Source organism: Pseudophryne corroboree, chromosome 8 (assembly GCF_028390025.1).
Source record: "Pseudophryne corroboree isolate aPseCor3 chromosome 8, aPseCor3.hap2, whole genome shotgun sequence".
NCBI classification, from domain to species: Eukaryota; Metazoa; Chordata; class Amphibia; order Anura; family Myobatrachidae; genus Pseudophryne; species Pseudophryne corroboree.
In genome coordinates this window covers 415202230-415220957 of record NC_086451.1, presented here as the reverse complement: position 1 = coordinate 415220957, position 18728 = coordinate 415202230, and the positions used below count along the sequence as shown (strand labels likewise).

The 18728-nt window shown below is 45.7% G+C and overlaps 1 protein-coding gene across 3 annotated transcripts in view; it reads right to left on the bottom strand.

The window, feature by feature from the left end:
• Positions 1–18728, bottom strand: part of CLIP3 (CAP-Gly domain containing linker protein 3) — a 121115-nt gene that overhangs the window by 46107 nt on the left and 56280 nt on the right. For 2 of the 3 annotated variants that reach the window (XR_010183152.1, XM_063937914.1), the window contains exons 3-11: positions 8198–8337; positions 7908–8047; positions 6375–6468; positions 4723–4884; positions 4344–4462; positions 3801–4037; positions 3473–3608; positions 1127–1255; positions 158–295 (exon numbers count right to left, since the gene is read on the bottom strand). Coding sequence is in view for 2 of the 3 variants with exons in the window: in XM_063937914.1 (XP_063793984.1) it covers positions 158–295; positions 1127–1255; positions 3473–3608; positions 3801–4037; positions 4344–4462; positions 4723–4884; positions 6375–6468; positions 7908–8047; positions 8198–8333 (1291 nt within the window). In the remaining variant the exon portion in view is untranslated. The remainder of the gene's footprint in view (positions 1–157; positions 296–1126; positions 1256–3472; positions 3609–3800; positions 4038–4343; positions 4463–4722; positions 4885–6374; positions 6469–7907; positions 8048–8197; positions 8338–18728) is intronic. The other variant, XM_063937915.1, reaches the window with a different exon arrangement.

The following is an 18728-nucleotide window of genomic DNA, read 5'->3' as shown; positions in this document are numbered from 1 at the left end:
CTCTATATAACATGTCCCTATAACTCCTCCTATTAATCTATATAACCCCTTTCTATAACTGCTCCTGTTACCCCATATAAACTCTCATAAATCTTCCTATAACTCTAATTAAATACCCTGTTAGCTCCACTCCATTCTCTTACAATATGGGACTTACCTGGAGCAAAGTCTGTCTTGCCATAGAACCGTATTACCCCCTGTTTCTGTCCAGCTACGAGCACTTGGTCCCCCAGGTCGATATTCAGCCCCTCTCTGTCCAGGCTTCCCACGCTGATAGACTTTTTCTGTGTTGCTGCTAGTGACCACATAAAACAGAGAAACTGAATTGCCAGACACCAATAGTACCGCAAGTGCTGCCAGGCACCAATAGTACCGCAAGCGCTGCCAGACACCAATAGTACCGCAAGTGCTGCCAGACACCAATAGTACCGCAAGTGCTGCCGGCCACGAGTAGTACAGCAAGTGCTGCCAGACACCAATAGTACCGCAAGTGCTGCCAGACACCAATAGTACCGCAAGTGCTGCCGGCCACCAGTAGTACAGCAAGTGCTGCCAGGCACCAATAGTACCGCAAGTGCTGCCAGACACCAATAGTACCGCAAGTGCTGCCAGACACCAATAGTACCGCAAGTGCCAGGCACCAATAGTACCGCAAGTGCTGCCGGCCGCCAGTACTACAGCAAGTGCTGCCGGCTGCCAGTAGTACAGCAAGTGCTGCCGGCCGCCAGTAGTACAGCAATTGCTGCCGGCCGCCAGTAGTACAGCAAGTGCTGCCGGCCGCCAGTAGTACAGCAAGTGCTGCCGGCCGCCAGTAGTACAGCAAGTGCTGCCGGCCGCCAGTAGTACAGCAAGTGCTGCCGGCCGCCAGTAGTACAGCAAGTGCTGCCTGCCTCCAATATTATAGCAAGTGCTGCCGGCCGCCACTAGTACAACAAGTGCATCCAGCCGCCAGTAGTACAGCAAAATATTAGAAAATATTAGAATGCTAGCTGTAAAACGTCAGGCTGGGCTTACCCCCAAGGGTGTAATTTTATTATTATTTTTTTTCCATTATAACGGCTGTTTATTTGATTTCGTTACATAAGATTGGATTTGTATTGGCGGGGCTGTAGTAAAATGAACACACCTTTTTTCTCCTTTCTCCCTTTGCCAGTCACTCTGGAGAAGTCCATACGTGGGGTCTTTGGTGTGGAAGTAACAGAGGATGGGGTTTGACCTGGAGCTTTACTGATCTTGGACACAGAAGCAAATATTCCTAGAAATGTGAGAAAGTAAAGTATAAAACGGAAGGTTAATGGAACACAGTGGATTGGAAATACAAACAATCCGCATGGAACGATCCAAACAACGTATTGTCTGCTTTTATAGACTGCATAAAACTTAGTTCATGTATAACATCCTAATATAGGGCACTTTGTAATGAAGGATGTATGATACAGTAGGTGAGCAAGAAGAAAGGAGAAACAAAATAATAAACAGCGTCCTGAATAAGAAAGAAAGTGCCTGGTATAGACCCACACAGTGTTTGAAGACAGGAGAAGATTATGGTTTGTGGGAAAGCGGCGTATAAATCCAGATTTTGTGTATGCCATAGATTGGTTTTCCAAACACGTGAGTTCGTCAAAGGATTGTATCACAGCAGAAATGAGCATATCCCACTATGTTACAGTAGGTCTGAATAGAGAAATCTAACTACACTTGGGAGTAGCTGCAGTGAAGATCTGAACAACCTTCTTGTTTAGGAAAAAAAAAAAATTTGATTTGTGTAGACACACCGGACAAAATAATATTGAATGTGGAAAGACAAGTGGTATAAGTTCAACGATGTGGGAAGTGAACATGCGTGTAGATGGTGACACTGAAACTATTGGCTGATCATTGTGAATGTCTGAGGTATACAATGCAAATTTGTTGAGATACTGTTTCTTTTTCAGGTGGAACCATGGGTAGTACACATGACATGACGTGACTGAATGGCAAAAGAAAGCCGTTGTGTTTGGCCGAGAGCATGGCCATAGCCTGGAGGAGGTGGCATCGATTGTTGGTGTGCCCTCGAAGACAGTAGTACCCATCTACAGTGGAAGAAGCATGGAAACCAGGAATCTCAGCGGCAAAACAGTTCATAATTTTGAGAGGCAAACGCAGGATTTCTAGAGAGGGGTTGAATTTAGAGTGAGTGTGGCCAGCCCATGAAGTAGGCGTAATTAGCACTTAACAAGCTCTTAGGGTTCCCTGAAGATCAAGTTTGGGTAAGACTGGTCTGCAGTGTAATCTGTAGGGAAGAGAGCCTAAAAAAAGAACTTTTTGTATCAAATAAATAAATATATATATATATATATATATATATATAAATAACATACTGTATGTAGTCAAGAAAAGGTTAAATATCCCATAATATAACCAGCAGGAGACAGAACTGAGAATTCTAAGTACACATTCTCCCACCTCATGGTAAGGCGTCTGTCTCTTCATACTGGCAGCTGCTCCCTGGTCTTTCTGTTTCAGTGTGCTGTTTGACCACTCAGATCTACACACACAGCAGACTTGGTAGGAGAAGTTGCTGACACTAGGCATGTGCAATAGATTGTTCCGTCCTTTATAATTAGGCTTACCATACTGTCCCTGTAAACCGGGACACTCGTGAATTGCACATGTTCTGTGGCTGGATGATTTCAAGCCTGCATTTCACCTAGTTTTAATTAGCCACAGAACCTGTGTAAATCATAAGTGTCCCGGTTCTAAGAGACAGTATGGTAAGCTTATTTATAATGCATTTTGTGGCCGCAGCTCTAGCAAAATCATATTCTATACTAATGGTGTTGTGGCCGTGATTTAAGCTGCTGGCTGAACTGGAGGCGGTTTTCAGGCTTCAGCAACCGCCCACTGTGTTTGCCTGTGCAGACCGAGACCTGTATTAATCTACCCTCAAAAAATGCTTCTCTGGCAAAAAAAAAAAGTGTGTAGTCACCTGAAGACCAGGTTGCACCCTCTACAACCCTTAATTCACATTTTGGGATCTATTCATGAAGCAGTGAAAAGAGTGGAGAAGTAAGCCTGAGGAGAAGTTTGCCCATGGCAACCAATCAGCTGCTCCGTACAATTGTATAGTATGCAAATTATAAATGCTACTTCAATGCTGATTGGATGCTTCTCCACTGGCTCACTTCTCCACACTTTTCACTGCTTCATGAATAGACCCCTATATCTTGCCCCATAAAACTAAATTAGTTTTCGCATGTCGGTGTATAATGATGAGCATGTGGGTATCTAGCCCACATTTCAACACCCCTGATCTGCCCTGTTTTACCCATCAACATATTCAGCATTTTGGATAATTCTAGTTCAATAGTGACTGGAGTAACTGGGAGGTAACTGTGGACCCCTCTGTACATATTCTGCTGAGGACTTCTCATCTATAAAGATGACCCCAGATGCAGTCACACAATCAGGATACGTTGTAGGGGTTACTCACCATGTTTGGGGGGGCAGACATAGTAGCGGATACCTCCCACGCTGCCGTCATTCTTCCCTTCTGGCTCATCCAGCTCCACCCCCACCCACTGCCCACTGGCAAATTCGGTGGTGCCACAGAAGCGTAGTGTGCCAGCCTACACACAGGAAACAGAAGTGAGTTGATTATTACTTGACTTGTTCCCAGTGTGGAAAACATATCATAGCAGAGGATGTCCAGTCACTCCTCATCTTTATATTAGGAGGACATCTGAGCTGACATACAGTGTAATACTGGTTATAGCAGTAGCGCATTTGCTCCGATCAGCAAGGTGTGATAAGATTTATACCTTTTCTGCGTCCAGCAGCACCCGGTCACCTAGCCGCAACCCCAACGATGCCAGCATCAAGTTACCAGGGATGTTATCGTAGTTTGGCAGTGTGACCTTGGGCAGGTTGCAAGTCAAGGGCACAGCATCCTGCAGCAGCTGCCTCAGTTCCTTAGCAATCATGGCAGACTCGGCCTTGTCTAGCCCCATATCCATGGGGTCAGGAACCACATCCGATGGGACCTGGCCCTTACTGTTCTGTAAAGGGAAGAGAGCCGGTAAAGTCACATCATTATGTGCACCACTACTCCCACCTCTATGTCCTGAGGAAGGGGCAAGCTGCACGCTCCCCCGCTGCCGCTATGTGATTCCAGGATCTACTGAGACAACCAGTTTAACGTAAAGACTAAAATACAGTACGGTTCTAGCACCATATATTAACCAAGTACTACCCTGAACCCTGTCACGTGCTATGGTAGGCCTATTTCCCATGATTCAACCAATGCTGGTACAGTAGCAGGAGAGGAGACAGAGAAGAAGGGACATTTGCCAGAGGTGTCTCACCCTGACAGACGGGTTGGCTCCATGTTCCAGCAGACATTTGACAGCTCCCAGACAGAGATTAGATGCAGCAATATGCAGGGCAGTACCATGGTTGAAATCACTGCAGGTGGAATTTAGCACTAGCAAGAAGAGAAAAGATGGGGTAAAATTTAATTATTCCCTGTATCTAACGGTAACGCCGCATCTATCATATTGAGCATCTCGGTAGTATAACTCTATGCAGCATCCTATATAATACCCCGGCTCCCTCCTCTACAGATATCAATATACGATACTACTCCCATTTATTCCTCCTCTTACTCCCAATAGTTCTCCTTCATCTCTATGCACTTTCCCATGATACTCCTGAGGATACTGTACTTCACAGAAGTTTTCTCACCTTTAGGTTTTGATGCTTTGAGTAAGATGCGTAAAAGTTCTGGGACATCAAAATAGGCGGCATAGTGCAGGGCGTTCATATTGGTCCAGCGGCTGCGCAGAGTGACATCTGCCCCCAGCAGGAGAAGCTGACTGGTCAGACGGACAGCAGCCGCAGGGTCCCCTGAGTGTGCAGATTACAGCAGTGTGAGTGAGGGATCTTACTGCGCTAAAATCTTTCAGTGTTTTTTTATACAATTTTGAAATCTTGTTTTTTTTTTCTTTTATCCAAACTTGCTTGGTTATTGACTGCAGATAATGGGGGAGATTTATCAAAGCTTGGAGAGGGATAAAGTACCAATCAGTCAGCTCCTAACGGTCATTATTCAAACACAGCCTGTAACATGACAGAAGCTGATTGGTTGGTACCTTATCTCTCTCCACTTTCTCTTTCTCCAAGCTTTGATAAATGACCCCCCAATATATCACAGAATACTAGTTTATATAACAGCAGGCTGTGCTCATGCAGCATAGTGAAGAATATACTTGGATGTGGATCACTGGGTCGATCAGAAATAGGTCGACGGTCAATAGGTAAACCCCATATGGTCGACATGCAGTAGGTCGACTGGGACAAAAAGTTGACAGCGTCAGTAGGTCAACATGAAAAAGGTAGACGCCCCAAAAGGTTGAAAGGTACAAAGGGTCGACACAGTGAAAAGGTCGACATGGGAATGAGCGACACAAAAAAGTTTTACATACTTTTTTTTTGTTACATTTTGTAAATTTAACGACGTGTAAACCTAATTAGTGAACCGTGTACCCTCACGAGGCTCACTTCACTCACCACACTTCAGGCAAGTTGCCTCGCTGCCCTTAGCTCAGGTTACTGTTCCCAGTCATAGTCAATGTGGATGGTAAATGATGAAGAGGTTGAAAAAAAACAACTCGTGTTGACCCTGGGGGTCATTCCTACCCGATCGCACGCTGCAGTTGTTCGCAGTGCAGCGATTGGGTCGGAACTGCACATGCGCCGGCACATGCCAGACGTCCGAAGGCCGTCGTTACATAGCGATCGCCTCTGCCTGATTGACAGGCAGAGGCGTTCGCTGGGCGGGAGGGGGCATTATGACGGCGCGGTCTGGCCAATGCAGGCATGGCCGGACCATGCGGGGGGCGGGCCACAGCGGCTGTGTAATGTCACATGCAGCTGCTGCGTGACCCAGGGCAGCGACGAGTAACTTCCGGCCAGCTGCAGGAGCTGTGCTAGGCCGAGAGTTACTCTTCAAATACAAAAGCATGGCCGCTGTGCGATGCTTTTGTACTTGTGCGGGGGAAAGGGGGGGTTGGGGGGGGCCGGACTGACATGCGATTCGGACTAGCCCTGTGCTGGGCGTCCCTCCGCATGTCTGGGAAGATGATCGTAGCTGTGCTAAATTTAGCACAGCTATGATCAACTCAGAATGACCCCCCCATATGTGTGTCAGCCATTGTCATGATGCCCATTTGAATCTGCCTTAACCTCTTTGACCTTTTGACCACGTTGACCTTTTGTACCTGTCGACCTAAGGTATGTTGTCGATATGAGGTCGCCCTATCATCCGGAACCCAGCATACATTACATACAGTGTTCCTAATGTACAGGACAGAGTACACGGATGGCTGATACATTACCCACACCATGTGCTCCAGCTTTGCATGCGTAGTGTAATAAGGTCATGTCTGTAAGTCCATCCCTGTCATTCACGTGACCGCCCCTGTTCAAGATCTGCCAGAGAAATGGAGGTCACCAGGATAATATTTACACCTGGTCTTCAAGACACGACATCAGCTTAAAGAATACGTTCAGCTAATTGCTCATATGTTGTGTTCATTTTTCACTGATCAGTGTAAGCTAGCAATGCAATTCTGTCACCTATGCGGTGGGTTGTAATGGCGCCCGAGATCGCCAGAAGTACGGGATGCCAGTTGATCTCTGACTTTTTTAAAGGGGCAACCACTTACAAGGAAAAACCATGCCTTGTAAGTGATTATCCCTTTAGAAAAACATCCGCGATCGGTCAGCATCTCGCAGCTCTGGCGATCTCGGACGCCATTACATCCCGCCAAACAATGCTGTAATCATGTGAATCAAAGGAACATGGGGCCTAATTCAGACCTGATCGTAGATGTGCTAAATTTAGCACATCTACGATCAGTTTCACAGACATGCGGGAGGACGCCCGGCACAGGGCTAGTCCGCCCCGCATGTCTGGCTCCACCCCCCGCACAGGTACAAAAGCGCTTTTGTATCTGAGGAGTAGCTCCCTACCAGCGCAGACGCCGCGGCCCGCCCCCGCATGGTCTGGGCACGCATGCGTTGCCCGGACCGCACCCCCAAAACGGTGGCCAAACGCCGCCGGCCCACCCTTTCCCACCCTGCGAACCCCTCTGCCTGTCAATCAGGCAGAGGCGATCGCTGGGCTGAGTGGCCGATAGCATCTCAGGCATGCACATGCGCACTGTGGCGCATGCGCAGTTCAGACCTGATTGCCCGCTGTGCAAAAACGCACAGCAGCGATCAGGTCTGATTTAGCCCCATAGTGAATGATAACGACGCTGGACGCGGGCGAGTCGCACAGGACCTGGCACGCCGAGAGGGGCTATTTTGTGCGACTGAAGCAACATTACTAAAGGACACATCTGAATTTCTACCTAAACCCCAAATACTTGGGTCCTGGGCTGGAGCAGGGCCATCGGAATCCCATGAGAACATCCGCCGACATTCTGAGACTGATGCATCTATGCGACCGTCCCGCCCCCTATGCTTTCTGCATACAAGAGCAGCCAACATCACTGCCATCAGCATCTGCAAAAGCCCTCTCCATGGGCAGGAGATCCGAATAAAATCGGGCAGCTCTCTGCACAGTTTAGAATAGGGCGCAACTCTTGCACATGCCTTCTGCAAATGTTTTCTTTGTGCACACACCCCGTTATCACCCAGGGGCACCCATCCAGGCGCAAGAGCGAAGCGACTGAGATGGACGGCTGACTTGCGCCTACTCAAATATGCAGATGCAGCTTGCGGCGAATGCGCAGTTTGCTAAGAATCACTCAATTTTTCCACATTTATAATTGCCTGCAAAACAGAATTATGCCCATTGATGTGTAATACAATTACCAATTCCCCCCACACCCGATCCTAGCCAATGACCCCGCAGAATGTACCTCACTGCCGATAACATCGATCTTGTGCTGGACTTGCGGGACCCATTGTCGGATAATTGCAAACAATTCAGGAACACTAGTTTCTGGATCAAATAAGATTTCCTGGCACGCAGGGTCATTGGGGTCAAAGAATGTGAATGCTGTGGTGGGGATAAGAGGGTAGGGGAGAAAGAAATAGGGGTTAATGGCTGTACATTGTCACAGAGAGACAAGCGCTTTCTGACATAGCTGTCAGCATGATACACAGCAGGCGGAATGTCATTGCTTTCATGTGTTTCACATGGTTTTACCATAATCCTTAGGGAGCGGAGCCGGGGCTGAGTGGTGAACCACTGGCCTTTTCCGTTTCTCTAGGATGGGACTTTGGAATTCAAGGGGGTGCTGGTTCTCCTCCGGGGCACAATCTGGAGGATCCTCCCTGGTCATAATTCTATTTTAACCAACAGAATGGAAAAAAATAATAAGACATAATGGAGATCACAGAAAACAACATCCGGGCACCATGCACTTACCATTACAGGCTGATCAGTGCAGTAAGGAACTCTGGGGTTCAGTCATATAATCCCTGTGCAGACCAGTGTAGATCCAATAACGCACTCTGTGCATCATACTACAATCCCAGTACAGACCAGTATCGCTATAAGGAACTCTGGGGTTCAGTCATATAATCCCTGTGCAGACCAGTATAGATCCAATAACACACTCTGTGCATCATACTACAATCCCAGTACAGACCAGTATCGCTATAAGGAACTCTGGGGTTCAGTCATATAATCCCTGTGCAGACCAGTATAGATCCAATAACACACTCTGTGCATCATACTACAATCCCAGTACAGACCAGTATCGCTATAAGGAACTCTGGGGTTCAGTCATATAATCCCTGTGCAGACCAGTATAGATCCAATAACACACTCTGTGCATCATACTACAATCCCAGTACAGACCAGTATCGCTATAAGGAACTCTGGGGTTCAGTCATATAATCCCTGTGCAGACCAGTATAGATCCAATAACACACTCTGTGCATCATACTACAATCCCAGTACAGACCAGTATCGCTATAAGGAACTCTGGGGTTCAGTCATATAATCCCTGTGCAGACCAGTATAGATCCAATAACACACTCTGTGCATCATACTACAATCCCAGTACAGACCAGTATCGCTATAAGGAACTCTGGGGTTCAGTCATATAATCCCTGTGCAGACCAGTATAGATCCAATAACACACTCTGTGCATCATACTACAATCCCAGTACAGACCAGTATCGCTATAAGGAACTCTGGGGTTCAGTCATACAATCCCTGTGCAGACCAGTATAGATCCAATAACACACTCTGTACATCATACTACAATCCCAGTACAGACCAATATACCAATAAGGAACTCTGGGGTTCATTCATATAATCCCTGTACAGACTAGTATAGATTCAATAACGCACTCTGTGCATCATACTACAATCCCAGTACAGACCAGTATAGCAATAAGGAACTCTGGGGTTCAGTCATATAATCCCTGTACAGACCAGTATAGATCCAATAACACACTCTGTGCATCATACTACAATCCCAGTACAGACCAATATACCAATAAGGAACTCTGGCGTTCAGTCATATAATCCCTGTACAGACCAGTATAGATGCAATAACGCACTCTGTGCATCATACTACAATCCCAGTACAGACCAGTATAGCAATAAGGAACTCTGGGGTTCAGTCATATAATCCCTGTGCAGACCAAAATAGATACAATAATAACACACTCTGTGCATCATACAATCCCAGTACAGACCAGTATCAATCCCAACACAGAATAATACAATTTCAAGTCACTTTATTGTGGATGTGTCCTATAATCCATGTACTGACCAGTACTATTCCAATACATCGCTCTGTCATGATAGGGAATATTCAATTACCCGCACCGATTGCGGGTGTAAAAATATCGCTGGGAGGGCTATCTAATTAGCCCCGGTAAACCAGCGCGTGCTGCATTTTATTGGTGATTTTGTTTTATCTGCCTTCGTCAGGCGAAGCAAAATCCCTGATAACAGCCCTGTTTTCCTCAGAAAACGAGGCTATTTCACCCAAAAACACACAGGTTTCACTGAACCTGTGCGTTTCCAGGTGAAAATGCACCTTTTAACGGACGAACTAATCGCATAGCCCGACCGCAAAAACAAAGAAACATTGGGGGTTTTTACTCCCGATGTCTCTTCGCGGCTAATTGAATACCCCCCTTAATCTCAGTGCATACCAGTACCATTACTATGGGGCACTCTATAGACATACCCTCCAACAATGGGGGTAATTCTGATTTGATCGCAGCAGCAAGTTTGTTAGCAATTGGGCAAAACCATGTACACTGCAGGGGAGCAGATATAACATGTGCAGAGAGAGTTAGATTTGGGTGGGGTGTGTTCAATCTGCAATCTAAATTGCAGTGTAAAAATAAAGCAGCCAGTATTTACCCTACACAGAAACAAAATAACCCACCCAAATCTAACTCTCTCTGCACATGTTATATCTGCCTCCCCTGCACTGCACATGGTTTTGCCCAACTGCTAAAAAATTTCCTACTGCGATCAACTCGGAATTACCCCCAATGTACACATAAAAATTGGTACAAATTCGAAAAGCGGACCTGGCCACGGGTAAAGGGCCTTTTCCTATACTTTCAATGGAAGTTTGGAGGGCCAAAAATCGGTACAGACCACACAAAAAAGGTACTGTACCTGCCAAAAAGGAGGAGGGTATGTCTATAGATCATATGATCTTACAGACTAGTACTAATACCAGCACAGACTAACACTACAGCAGTAATAAATGATATCCTGTGTCTGTCTGTTATTATCCAGTCTCGTTTTATTACTGTTTTCATTATCATTACAATAAAGCACTCTATGGATCAGTCATACAATCCCAGTTTAAACCAGCGTCAATCCCAGCACAGAATAATACCATTTCAAATCACTCTATGGATGTGTCCTATAATCCCTGTACCGACCAGTACTATTCCAATACATCGCTCTGTGGTTTGGATACACAATCCCTGTGCATAGCAGTACAATTACTATGGCGTACTCGGGTTGGGTATGCGTGACTGGCGGTCAGGAGACTGCTAGTGACCATACTGACGCAGAAATCCTGGCATCGAGATGGCGAGCGCAACAAGCCCCTCACGGACTCGCTGTACTCATCACACTGCGTGCTCGGTGGCAAGCTGTACTCGGCACAGGTTCTATTCCGACTCTATGCGTGTCGTGGACACCCTCAAGTGGGAATAGTCCTTGCTAGTCGGCATGCCAACTGTTGGGATTGTAAGCGGGCAGGATGTAGGGGGAGGTATTGTGACCGTCGGGATTGTAAGGGAGCGGGATGTAGGGGGAGGGAGGTATTGTGACCTCACACATAACTACATCTCGCGTACTCTATGGTTCATGTGATCTCAGTACAGACTAGCAGGGCTGCCATCAGAAATTGTGGGGACCGTGACTGACAAAATAGACAGGGCCCATCTCGCCCAAAAAAAAAGATTCTGCCGCACTGCTCCACCCCTATGTGATGTTGTACTTTTTGACGTTATATATAGGTGGAGTGTTGCGGACCTATTGGAACGGTTCACAGAGAGCTGATGGGCAGATAAGGCTTGTTTTAAGTAGTCCTCCCTGTGCACCAGCCTGCTGTTGATTCACAGATTGATGCAGCTCTACAGGTATTGGCGGTAGGAGCCAGGGGTGAGCCCCCCTCTCTGTAAGGATCCGGGACACCAGTCCCCACAGTCCCCCCCTGATGGCTGCCCTGCAGACTAGTATTAATACCAGCACAGACTGATAAGACTATAAAGCAGGAAGAAATTATCCTGTGTCTGTCTGTTCTTACACACACTCCTTTTATTACTGTTTTTATTATCATTACAGTAAGGTACTCTGTGTACCAGTCATACAATCCCAGTACAGACCAGTATCGTTACACTAAGGCACTCTGTGGATCAGTCATACATTCCCTGTACAGACCAGTATCATTACAGTGAGGCACTCTGTGAATCAGTCATACAATCCCAGTACAGACCAGTATCATTACAGTAAGGCACTCTGTGGATCAGTCATACAATCCCAGTACAGACCAGTATCATTACAGTAAGGCACTCTGTGGATCAGTCATACAATCCCAGTACAGACCAGTATCATTACAGTAAGGCACTCTGTGGATCAGTCATACAATCCCAGTACAGACCAGTATCACTACAGTAAGGCACTCTGTGGATCAGTCATACAATCCCAGTACAGACCAGTATCATTACAGTAAGGCACTCTGTGGATCAGTCATACAATCCCAGTACAGACCAGTATCATTACAGTAAGGCACTCTGTGGATCAGTCATACAATCCCAGTACAGACCGGTATCATTACAGTAAGGCACTCTGTGGATCAGTCAGACAATCCCAGTACAGACCAGTATCATTACAGTAAGGCACTCTGTGGATCAGTCATACAATCCCAGTACAGACCAGTATCATTACAGTAAGGCACTCTGTGGATCAGTCATACATTCCCAGTACAGACCAGTATCGTTACAGTAAGGCACTCTGTGGATCAGTCATACAATCCCAGTACAGACCAGTATCATTACAGTAAGGCACTCTGTAGATCAGTCATACATTCCCAGTACAGACCAGTATCATTACAGTAATGTACTCTATGGATCAGTCATACAATCCCAGTACAGACCAGTATCATTACAGTAAGGCACTCTGTGGATCAGTCATACAATCCCAGTACAGACCAGTATCATTACAGTAAGGCACTCTGTGGATCAGTCATACAATCCCAGTACAGACCAGTGTCATTACAGTAAGGCACTCTGTGGATCAGTCATACAATCCCAGTACAGACCAGTATCATTACAGTAAGGCACTCTGTGGATCAGTCATACAATCCCAGTACAGACCAGTATCATTACAGTAAGGCACTCTGTGGATCAGTCATACAATCCCAGTACAGACCAGTATCATTACAGTAAGGCACTCTGTGGATCAGTCATACAATCCCAGTACAGACCAGTGTCATTACAGTAAGGCACTCTGTGGATCAGTCATACAATCCCAGTACAGACCAGTATCATTACAGTAAGGCACTCTGTGGATCAGTCATACAATCCCAGTACAGACCAGTATCATTACAGTAAGGCACTCTGTAGATCAGTCATACAATCCCAGTACAGACCGGTGTCATTACAGTAAGGCACTCTGTGGATCAGTCATACAATCCCAGTACAGACCAGTATGATTACAATAAGGCACTCTGTGGATCAGTCATGCATTCCCAGTACAGACCAGTATAATTATAAAAAGGCAGTCTGTGGATCATCATACAATCCCAGTACAGACCAGTATCATTACAGTAAGGCACTCTGAGGATCAGTCACACAATCCCAGTACAGACCGGTGTCATTACAGTAAGGCACTCTGTGGATCAGTCATACAATCCCAGTACAGACCAGTATGATTACAATAAGGCACTCTGTGGATCAGTCATGCATTCCCAGTACAGACCAGTATAATTATAAAAAGGCAGTCTGTGGATCATCATACAATCCCAGTACAGACCAGTATCATTACAGTAAGGCACTCTGTGGATCAGTCATACAATCCCAGTACAAACCAGTATCATAACAATAAGGCACTCTGTGGATCAGTCATACAATCCCAGTACAGACCAGTGTCATTACAATTAGGCACTCTATGGATCAGTCATACAATCCCAGTACAGACCAGTGTCATTACAATTAGGCACTCTATGGATCAGTCATACAATCCCAGTACAGACCAGTGTCATTACAATTAGGCACTCTGTGGATCAGTCATACAATCCCAGTACAGACCAGTATCATTACAGTAAGGCACTCTGTGGATCAGTCATACAATCCCAGTACAAACCAGTATCATAACAATAAGGCACTCTGTGGATCAGTCATACAATCCCAGTACAGACCAGTGTCATTACAATTAGGCACTCTATGGATCAGTCATACAATCCCAGTACAGACCAGTGTCATTACAATTAGGCACTCTATGGATCAGTCATACAATCCCAGTACAGACCAGTGTCATTACAATTAGGCACTCTATGGATCAGTCATACAATCCCAGTACAGACCAGTGTCATTACAATTAGGCACTCTATGGATCAGTCATACAATCCCAGTACAGACCAGTGTCATTACAATTAGGCACTCTGTGGATCAGTCATACAATCCCAGTACAGACCAGTGTAATTACAGTAAGGCACTCTGTGGATCAGTCATACAATCCCAGTACAGACCAGTATCATTACAGTAATGTACTCTGTGGATCAGTCATACAATCCCAGTACAGACCAGTATCATTACAGTAAGGCACTCTGTGGATCAGTCATACAATCCCAGTACAGACCAGTATCATTACAGTAATGTACTCTGTGGATCAGTCATACAATCCCAGTACAGACCAGTATCATTACAGTAAGGCACTCTGTGGATCAGTCATACATTCCCAGTACAGACCAGTATCATTACAGTAAGGCACTCTATGGATCAGTCATACAATCCCAGTACAGACCAGTATCATTACAGTAAGGCACTCTGTAGATCAGTCATACAATCCCAGTACAGACCAGTATCATTACAGTAATGTACTCTGTGGATCAGTCATACAATCCCAGTACAGACCAGTATCATCACAGTAAGGCACTCTGTGGATCAGTCAGACAATCCCAGTACAGACCAGTGTCATTACAGTAAGGAACTCTATGGATCAGTCATACAATCCCAGTACAGACCAGTATCATTACAGTAAGGCACTCTGTGGATCAGTCATACAATCCCAGTACAGACCAGTATCATTACAGTAAGGCACTCTGTAGATCAGTCATACAATCCCAGTGCAGACCAGTATCATTACAGTAAGGCACTCTGTAGATCAGTCATACATTCCCAGTACAGACCAGTATCATTACAGTAATGTACTCTGTGGATCAGTCATACAATCCCAGTACAGACCAGTATCATTACAGTAAGGCACTCTGTAGATCAGTCATACAATCCCAGTACAGACCAGTATCATTACAGTAATGTACTCTGTGGATCAGTCATACAATCCCAGTACAGACCAGTATCATTACAGTAATGTACTCTGTGGATCAGTCATACAATCCCAGTACAGACCAGTATCATTACAGTAATGTACTCTGTGGATCAGTCAGACAATCCCAGTACAGACCAGTGTCATTACAGTAAGGCACTCTATGGATCAGTCATACAATCCCAGTACAGACCAGTATCATTACAGTAATGTACTCTGTGGATCAGTCAGACAATCCCAGTACAGACCAGTGTCATTACAGTAAGGCACTCTATGGATCAGTCATACAATCCCAGTACAGACCAGTATATCATTACAGTAAGGCACTCTGTGGATCAGTCATACAATCCCAGTACAGACCAGTATCATTACAGTAAGGCACTCTGTAGATCAGTCATACAATCCCAGTGCAGACCAGTATCATTACAGTAAGGCACTCTGTAGATCAGTCATACAATCCCAGTGCAGACCAGTATCATTACAGTAAGGCACTCTGTGGATCAGTCATACAATCCCAGTACAGACCAGTATCATTACAGTAAGGCATTCTGTGGATAAATTATACAATCCCAGTACAGACCAGTATCATTACAATCAGGCACTTTATGGATCAGTCGTACAGTCCCAGTACAGACCAGTATTATTATAATAAGGCACTCTGTGGATCAGTCATACATTCCCAGTACATACCAGTATGATTATAACATAAGGCACTCTGTGGATCAGTCATACATTTCCAGTACATACCAGTATAATTATAAAAAGGCAGTCTGTGGATCATCATACAATCCCAGTACAGACCAGTATCATTACAGTAAGACACTCTGTGGATCAGTCATACAATCCCAGTACAGACCAGTGTAATTACAGTAAGGCACTCTGTGGATCAGTCATACAATCCCAGTACAGACCAGTATCATTACAATAAGGCACTTTGTGGGTAAGTTATACAATCCCAGTACAGACCAGTATCATTGCAATTAGAGATGAGCGGGTTCGGTTCGTCGAGACCTGAACACACCCAAACTTCACATGGTTTACACGGGTCCGAGGCAGCCTCGGATCTTCCCGCCTTGCTCGGTTAACCCGAACGAGGCCGAACGTCATTATCCCGCTGTCGGATTCTCGTGAGATTCATATTCCATATAAAGAACTGCGCTTCGCCGCCATTTTCATTCGTGCATTGTAGATTGAGCGGAGAGGACGTGGCTACGTTCTCTGCCTGAAAAGCTCAATACCTGTATCAGTACAGTAGGCCATTGCTGTATCTTGCTGCTCTGTATCACTTCTAGTATCCTGATCAGTGCTCAATATCTGTGCTGCATTGTGGTGACCACCAGTATATAGTAGTACAGTGCTGCATTGTGGTGACCACCAGTATATAGTAGTAGTACAGTACAGTAGGCCATTACTGTATCTTGCAGCTCCGTGTCAGACTCAGTTCTTGTATCCTGATCAGTGCCCAATATCTGTGCTGCATTGTTGTGACTAGTATATAGTAGTACAGTGCTGCATTGTGGTGACCACCAGTATATAGTAGTACAGTACAGTAGGCAATTGTTGTATCTTGCAGCTCCGTGTCAGACTCAGTTCTAGTATCCTGATCAGTGCTCGATATCTGTGCTGCATTGTGGTGACCAGTATAGTAGTACAGTGCTGCATTGTGGTGACCACCAGTATATAGTAGTACAGTACAGTAGGCCATTGCTGTATCTTGCTGTTCTGTGTCACTTCTAGTATCCTGATCAGTGCTCAATATCTGTGCTCAGTGTCAGTGCTGCATTGTGGTGACTAAAAGTCCAGTGTCTTGTGCTGCATCTTGCTGCTGTACGGTGCTGTGGTAGTGTCCTGTCACTGTACATAGGTCATCATCATTCCAGTCACAGTGGTATCTGGTATCTATAGTGGTATCTAATTCCAGACATTACTGCTGTCTAATTCCAGATATATTACTGGCATATAATTCCACACATTAAAATATGGAGAACAAAAATGTGGAGGGCAAAATAGGGAATGATCAATATCCACTTCTACCTCGTGCTGAAGCTGCTGCTACTAGTCATGGCAGAGACAATGAAATGCCATCAACGTCGTCTGCCAAGGCCAATGCCCAATGTCATAGTAGAGAGCGTGTAAAATCCAAAATGCAAAAGTTCAGTAAAATGATGACCCAAAAATATAAATTAAAATCGTCTGAGGAGAAGCGTAAACTTGCCAATATGCCATTTACGACACGGAGTGGCAAGGAACGGCTGAGGCCCTGGCCTATTTTCATGGCTAGTGGTTCAGCTTCACATGAGGATGGAAGCACTCATCCTCCTGCTAGAAAAATGAAAAGAGTTAAGATGGCAAGAGCAAGAGCACAGCAAAGAACTATGCATTCTTCTAAATCACAAATCCCCAAGGAGAGTCCAATTGTGTCGGTTGCGATGCCTGACCTTCCCAACACTGGACGGGAAGAGGTGGCTCCTTCCACCATTTGCACGCCCCCTGCAAGTGCTGGAAGGAGCACCCACGGTATTGATATTCAAATTGAAGATGTCACTGTTGAAGTACACCAGGATGAGGATATGGGTGCTGCTGGCGCTGAGGAGGAAATTGACAAGGAGGATTCTGATGGTGAGGTAGTTTGTTTAAGTCAGGCACCCAGGGAGACACCTGTTGTCCGTGGGACGAATATGGCCATTGACATGCCTGGTCAAAATACAAAAAAAATCACCTCTTCGGTGTGGAATTATTTTAACAGAAATGCGGACAACAGGTGTCAAGCCGTGTGTTGCCTTTGCCAAGCTGTAATAAGTAGGGGTAAGGACGTTAACCACCTAGGAACATCCTTCCTTATACGTCACCAGGAGCGCATGCATCAGAAGTCATTGACAAGTTCAAAAACTTTGGGTGACAGCGGAAGCAGTCCACTGACCAGTAAATCCCTTCCTCTTGTAACCAAGCTCCTGCAAACCACACCACCAACTCCCTCAGTGTCAATTTCCTTCTCAGACAGGAACGCCAATAGTCCTGCAGGCCATGTCACTGGCAAGTCTGACGAGTCCTCTCCTAACTGGGATTCCTCCAATGGATCCTTGAGTGTAACGCCTACTGCTGCTGGCGCTGCTGTTGTTGCTGCTGGGAGTCGATCGTCATCCCAGAGGGGAAGTCGGAAGACCACTTGTACTACTTCCAGTAAGCAATTGACTGTCCAACAGTCCTTTGCGAGGAAGATGAAATATCACAGCAGTCATCCTGTTGCAAAGCGGATAACTGAGGCCTTGACAACTATGTTGGTGTTAGATGTGCGTCCGGTATCCGCCGTTTGTTCACAGGGACTTAGAGAATTTCTTGAGGTAGTGTGTCCCTGGTAACAAATACCATCTAGGTTCCACTTCTCTAGGCGATACCGAGAATGTACACAGACCTCAGAAAAAGACTCACCAGTGTCCTAAAAAATGCAGTTGTACCCAGTGTCCACTTAACCACGGACATGTGGACAAGTGGAGCAGGGCAGACTAAGGACTATATGACTGTGACAGCCCACTAGGTAGAAATATTGCCTCCCACAGCAACAACCGCAGTAGCGGCACCAGTAGCAGCATCTCGCAAACGCCAACTCGTTCCTAGGCAGGCTACGCTTTGTATCACCACTTTCCATAAGAGGCATACAGCTGACAACCTCTTACGGAAACTAAGGAACATCATCGCA